The sequence below is a fragment of the Diceros bicornis genome, chromosome 34, assembly GCF_020826845.1.
Source record: "Diceros bicornis minor isolate mBicDic1 chromosome 34, mDicBic1.mat.cur, whole genome shotgun sequence".
NCBI lineage: Eukaryota > Metazoa > Chordata > Mammalia > Perissodactyla > Rhinocerotidae > Diceros > Diceros bicornis.
Window position 1 is genome coordinate 19092235 of NC_080773.1, and position 6697 is coordinate 19098931.

A 6697-nucleotide genomic window follows, 5' to 3' on the forward strand; every position below is an offset into this window, starting at 1 on the left:
CACCCACAGCATCGAGGCTGGGCAAAGGGCAATCGTTGTTTCTTGGTTTTATTCCTCAGTGACCCCCAAACTCACCAGGGAGGCCAGGCCCTGGGCCGCGAGTGAGAATGGCCCTAAAATCTTCCCCCGCCCCTCCTCTCTCCTCCCTGGTGACCTGGTTCTCCTCCTGGTACCAAACCCGGGCCCTCAGCACAAAGAAGGTTCGGCAGCGCCCCAGGAGGCCTGACCGGGTCGTGGCCCCTGGCCTGTGCCTGCCACGCCTGCTCTGGTACCCAAACGGGGCCCCAGATCCTCAGTGACTTGATCCCTCCAAATTCAGGTGATCTCCCCCGGCTCCAAATCGCCGAACCCTCCCAGGTCCCGCGCCAGACGGAGCCGAGCCCCAGCCAGGGAGGGCCCCGGAGCATCGGACCCCAACGCCACTGTCTCCAAGAGCCGGGTTTGGGCGAAAGATGGCGCTGACCGGATGCAGCTGGCTCCTCCTGAGTGGTGAGCGACAATGGTGCCCCCCGGAACCCCAGCCCCCCATAGCCTTAGGGAAGGGGGGACCCTCAGCCCCAGGAGGGAAGGTGTGAGCCAGAAATCCAGCATGCTGCATAGGGAGGGCAGCTCTGCTTCAAGCAGGCACAGTCTGCTCACCAGCATGGGTCGGGCTGGGGACAGCCTCCCAGAAATGTTTGCATGGTAGGCTTTGGAGATTTCTAAGACCAGGGCATAGGCTAGGGCAAGGGAGGATTCAGCTATGAAAGCTTAACTAGGGTGAGTTCTAACCAGAAGCTCTGCCCCTCCCTGAGGATGTGGCTTTGGGCCGCATCTTGACCTTCCCCTCCTCAGCCTCAGTTTCCTCATCTATGCAATGGGCCTAACTCAGAGGGTTGTTGGAAGGTCATTATAAGCAGCATTTACTGTACGCCTGGAGCTGTTCTGGGTGCTCTCCACGTGTCGCCACTCCCGACCCCCACTGCATAGACGAGACACCTGAGGCTCAGAGAGGTGGAGTCAGTGGCCGGGGTCACACAGCCAGAAAGTGGCAGGGCCGAGGGCTGGACCCAGAACACTCACTCGTAGCTGTGCTTTATCAGCCTGGAAAGTACCGGAAACCAGGCCAGGCGTGTAAGGACTTGTGACGTGAGAACTGCCACGGCCGCTCATTCCAGGCAACCACACTCGGGTCAGACCCAAGCAGCCCCGACCAGCTCGTCGGGTTCAGGGCTTATCTGCTGGGTTGAGAAGGAAAGGGGTGGAGTGTGTTAATCACATCCCTCCTTTCTGCCGCGGTCGAGCCTGCGGGGGCAGAGGAAGAGCGCTGGACTGGGGGTCAGGCTCAGGCGCCCGATGAACCAGCCCGACCTGTGAGCCTCAGTTTGTGACTCTCAGAGTGGGAGGACCCTCTGGGTCCCATGAAATCCCGAGGTCCCACAAGGCCTTATGAACAGCCCATTGAATTCAATCCTCAGAACATCCCCAGGACTGAGACTCTGCCCCTGGTAACATGTATTGAGCACTTACTGTATACCAGGAACACGCATGCCAGGAGCCCATGTCTTCTCCTCCATCGATGAGGGGGGCAGTCAAGCCCACCTCATCCCACCCCCTCTGCCTCCTTGTCCTCAGCCACGTTCCTGAGCGCGGGGGCTGAGATCTCCATCACCCCGGAGCCCGCCCGGCCAGCCGAGGGGGACAACGTCACGCTGGTTGTCCACGGGCTCTCGGGAGAGCTGCTCGCTTACAACTGGTACGCGGGGCCCACGCTCAGCCTGAGTTACCTGGTGGCCAGCTACATCGTCAGCACGGGCGACGAGACCCCCGGCCCAGCCCACTCGGGACGGGAGGCAGTGCGCCCCGACGGCGGCCTGGACATCCAGGGCGTCGTGCCCGGGCACTCGGGCACCTACATCCTGCAGACTCTCAACAGGCAGTTTCAGACGGAGGTGGGCTACGGACACCTGCAGGTCTATGGTGAGACACCCCCCCCAGACCCCCCTGGACCCCAGCCGGGCCGTCCCGCCTCCCTTCCCATCCCTCTTAAAAAGAAAAAACTCTAAAAAATTTTAAAACCATCAAAAACAAAGACCTAAAATAACATTAAAATGCTCACCTCCTTCAGGATGGCTTTCAGGATTGGACCCGCCTCCTATCCCATTCTTTGCCCCTCTGGCTGGGGGGACCAGGGCACCGCCAGGATCCAGCCATGCCCGTTGCTTGGGGAGAGAGAGGCCCCTGGAGCAGGCGGTGCCCGGCCCCCTCCCCCTCTGTCTCTTGCCCCACAGAGATGCTGGCCCAGCCCGTGGTCATCGCCAACAACACAGCGCTGGTGGAGCGCCGAGACACTCTGCACCTGACGTGCAGCAGCCCCAGCACCGCTGAGGTCCGCTGGTTCTTCAACGGCGAGGCCCTGCCCATCGCCGTCCGGCTCGGCCTGTCCCCCGACGGCCGGGTACTGACCCGGCATGGCATCCGCAGGGAGGAGGCTGGGGCGTACCAGTGCGAGGTCTGGAACCCAGTCAGTGTCAGCCGCAGCCAGCCTGTCAACCTGACCGTGTACTGTGAGTCCTCCCGGCCCCACCAGAGACCCCCAGGGCCCAACCTCAGAGACGGGGAAACTGAGGCCAGGAGAGGGCGCCCAGGGGCACACAGCTGAGCTGAGCTTAGAAACCAGGGATCCCTCTGAAAACACACTTGACCCATCTCCCAAGGACTAAAGACCACCTTTGAAATAAAATAATCCTTCAGTTTGAAGCAATACGCACAGGGAAGGGACACAGGACTGGCTGGAAGCTAGAGGTCGAATGGGAGGGGAGATAAAATAAACACATAACCAGAGCGTGGAGTTGTTCCCAGGGACAGCAGACACGCAGTGTGGAAGCCGGGGGAAATAAATCACTGAGGTACGCGAGGAGCGGTGATGTAGAAATACTTAGAGCCTAGAATCCTACCACCAGGGACTTCTGGATTTAAAAAGCACTGAATTCTAGACTCTGAGAATCCTAGAAACTCTAGAAGCGGAAATTCTTAGCATCTTAGAATCTAATTCTGAAATCTTAGAGCCACCCAATTCTAGAATCTTAGAAACATAGATCTCTAGAATCTTAGAATCTTAGAAACATTGACTCTTGAAGCCCTAGAATTCTAGACTCTTAGAGTGGCTTATTAGAAATCAATCATTTAGACTTCTTTTTCTTTTTTTTTTTAATGGAGACATAGATTTTAAAAATATCTTGTCTGGCCCAACACCCTCTTTTTACAGAAGAGAAAACAGATCCCCTGAGAGAGAAAGGATCCTCCAGATCCTAGATCAAGTTAGAGATCGATGTGGGATTCGAAAATACCAGAGCTCTTTTTCCCTCCGTTAGGTCCAGATGTTCTCAGGGGCCTGGCCTGGTGGACAGAAAGCCAGGGGTGCCCACCTCTACTCCCCTTTCCCTCGACTGCCCCATTTCTCTCCCTCCTGCCCCCACAGTTGGCCCGGAACGAGTGGCCATCCTCCAGGATTCCGTCACCCGCACGGGCTGCACCATCAAGGTCGACTTCAACACGTCCCTCACCCTGTGGTGCGTGTCCCGGTCCTGCCCAGAGCCCGAGTATGTGTGGGCCTTCAACGGGAGGGCCCTAAAGAATGGTCAAGACCACCTCAACATCACCGGCATGACAGCGGCCCAGGAGGGCACGTACACGTGTATTGCTAAGAACCCCAAGACCCTGCTTTCCGGATCCGCCTCGGTGGTAGTCAAGCTCTCTGGTGAGTTGCCCCCAGCCTGACCAGTGGAAGGTTATGGTTTGGCTGCTCCACCACCAGTCAGGCCACCAGATAATTGGAATTAAGAGATTCTCAGCCCATTGGTTGGCTAAGTGACAAAGTGGCATATCAGGTGGACTCCACTTCATCCAGGTGACAAAAGGAGAAAGTCTGTGCTTTGTTACCTGGAAAATGAACGACAGATCAGACTTTGTTCCTTGAGGGGCGGCAAAGTGGGAAATGGGTCACATGTCCCACTGTGTGTGGTGGCAAAGCGGGAGAACATTCGGATACCCCTTCACATGGGTGCCCTGTCCTAAATTCTGTCACCACCTGCTTAGGGGCTTGACCCATTCCCTGCCCCGCACACAGCTGAGCTTCTGTGCAGCCAACTAGATTACCCAGTTATCTGGCCCAGATGACGGCGTAGACACACACACACACACACACACACACACGGGGAATCACAGCCAATTGTTGGCAAGTGGAAAAACACAGGCGAGGAGGCATTGCCTTGCGTCTGTCCTTGAATGACCTGGGGGCGGGGGGTAGTGCGAGCAGAGCTGGTGTTTTCAGAGCCATCAGGATCCTCAAGGGACACTTTCTCGTCCCCATGGGGATGGTGGCTTTGAACATTAGGGTCTCATTAATTCTACCTTGATTCCTTCCCAAGTGGCCACCATCCCCTGGGGACGGTGGGAACAGTCCCTCCCTCCCTCCCTCTACCCTCCCTCCCACTAACAGGCTGGGTCTCATCCCAAGGGTGGACACTCTTTCACCCAAAGCAGAAATGGCATCCTCAGAGGTAAGTGTGCCTCCTGCCACGCTCCATCTGGGCCCTTGGCAGGAGACGAGACAGGGGGTGGACCAGGTGACCCACTGCCCGTGCAGGCCTAGATGGGGATGTCCAAGGTGTGCAGGTATGTGCAGGGAGTGGGGACCGTGCCCCCAAGGGCCTCCTGGACTGTCGGCAACCCTGTGGCAGGTGCCAGGGGGAAGACAGAGGAAAGGGAGACCCCACCCTTCCCCTACCTGGGGGATACTCTGATCCGATGGTGGAGATACTGTCTCTGCCCTTGGAGAGATGGTCCTGGAACAGGGAAGCATGGACTCCTTATTCAAGGAGCTGCCAGTCAGAGAGAAGAGGCAACCCCTCATAGTCCATGGATTTCCAAGCAGTGATGGAGGAGACATGACACCCACCCTTAGTGAGCTTCCAGTCCAATGGAGGAGACACAGTCCACACTGGGGGAGATTTTCTCTTCTGATGGGGGAGACATGGTCTTGAGGAGACATGGCCTTTTTTTTTTTTTTTGAGAATTCCTATCCTGATGGGGGAGACACAGTTCCCACTTTTGGGGTACTCCCAATCTGATGGGGGAGTACAGGCCCCCCACTCTCTAGGAATTTCCATTCTGATGGGATAGACATGCCCCCATCCAACTTCTGAGGGTCCCAGCCTGATTGGAAAGACCCAGCCCAATTATCTGGAATTTCCAATCTGATGGAGGAGACATGGCCTCCCACCCTCTGGAATCTTCCAACATGATGGGAAACTAGAGCCGCACATTCTGAGGTCTCTCATCTGACAGAAGAGACACGACCTGGGGTACACACTTCCCACTTATCTAATGGGGGAGACACAGCCTCCATATTCCAGAAGTTCCAATCTGATAGGGGAGACATGGCCCCTATATTTTGGGAATTTCCAATCTGATGGAGGAGACATGACTTAACTCTCTAGGGTCTTCCAGTTTAATGGGAGAGATAGCCCCTAAAGGCTGGAAATCCCTAGTCTAATGGGGGAGAGATGGCCCCCACCCCTTGGGATCTTCCAGTCTGATGGGGGAAGACATAGCTCCCTGCTGGCATTGTTGGGACATGAAACCCTCCACTGCCACACATGTCACCTCCTTCCTCTGTCTCCGTCCCAGCACCCTGCCTGGGGAAGCACCAGCCATTGGGGGAGGCATAGATGAGCCGGCTGGGGGTGAGAGGGGGATGCTATGCCCCACGTAGGCCCAGCTGACCCAGCCCCCTCACTCTCTCCCCAGCGGCAGCTGTCGCCATGACCATTGTGCCCGTGCCGACCAAGCCAATGGAGGGCCAGGACGTGACCCTGACCGTACCGGGCTACCCCAAGGACCTGCTGGTCTATGCCTGGTACCGCGGGCCCGCCTCCGAGCCCAACCGGCTGCTCAGCCAGCTGCCATCGGGGAACTGGATCGCGGGCCCCGCGCACACTGGCCGGGAGGTGGGCTTCCCCAACTGCTCGCTGCTGGTGCAGAAGCTGAACCTCACCGACGCCGGCCGCTACACGCTCAAGACCGTCACACTGCAGGGCAAGACCGAGACGTTAGAGGTGGAGCTACAGGTGGCCCGTGAGTGTGCGGGAGGGGGTGGGGGCGCTCGTGCCAGACAGGGGCTCCCACAGGCGCCACTGCCTCCTCCATAAGGCTAGGAGACACAGATCAAGGATGGGTATGCCTCCCGTCAGACTGAAAGAAGGGGCCTTGTCTCCTCCATCTGAGTTGGGTGTCCCCAGATGGAGATCTTGCCTCTTCTGCCAAACTGATGACCCAGACCAGGGGTAGATAGGCCTCCTCCATCAGATTAAGGGCTACTAAAGGGGACCTCCGTGCCTCTTCCCTCATATGGGGTCCACCAGACTGAATGTTTTAGAAGAGGGGACATAGTCTGAGGGTAGAGCATCCTTTTCCCTGCAGACGGTGGACCCTGAAACACAGGAAATATTTCCTCTACCACCATATTGGAATGGGTTAATGATGAGAGTTGACCTCCCCCATCAGACTAGAGATACAGAGTAAGGATAAATCATGTCTCTCTCTTCAGACTGTCATCCTAGACACTGGGGATGCATCACAGTAAGACTGAGGACAGAATTTCTACCATCAGAGGCTGGAATTTGTCTCTCAAATTGAAATAGAGACAATCTCCTCC

General features: G+C 57.0%; 1 protein-coding gene across 1 annotated transcript; it reads left to right on the forward strand.

The window, feature by feature from the left end:
• Nucleotides 1–452: 452 nt before the first annotated feature.
• CEACAM16 (CEA cell adhesion molecule 16, tectorial membrane component) lies at nucleotides 453–6191 on the forward strand. The gene is made up of 5 exons (XM_058530700.1): nucleotides 453–489; nucleotides 1615–1959; nucleotides 2271–2546; nucleotides 3461–3739; nucleotides 5791–6191. The coding sequence occupies exons 1-5, from the start codon at nucleotides 453–455 to the stop codon at nucleotides 6189–6191; spliced, it is 1338 nt and encodes a 445-aa protein (XP_058386683.1).
• Nucleotides 6192–6697: the final 506 nt, after the last annotated feature.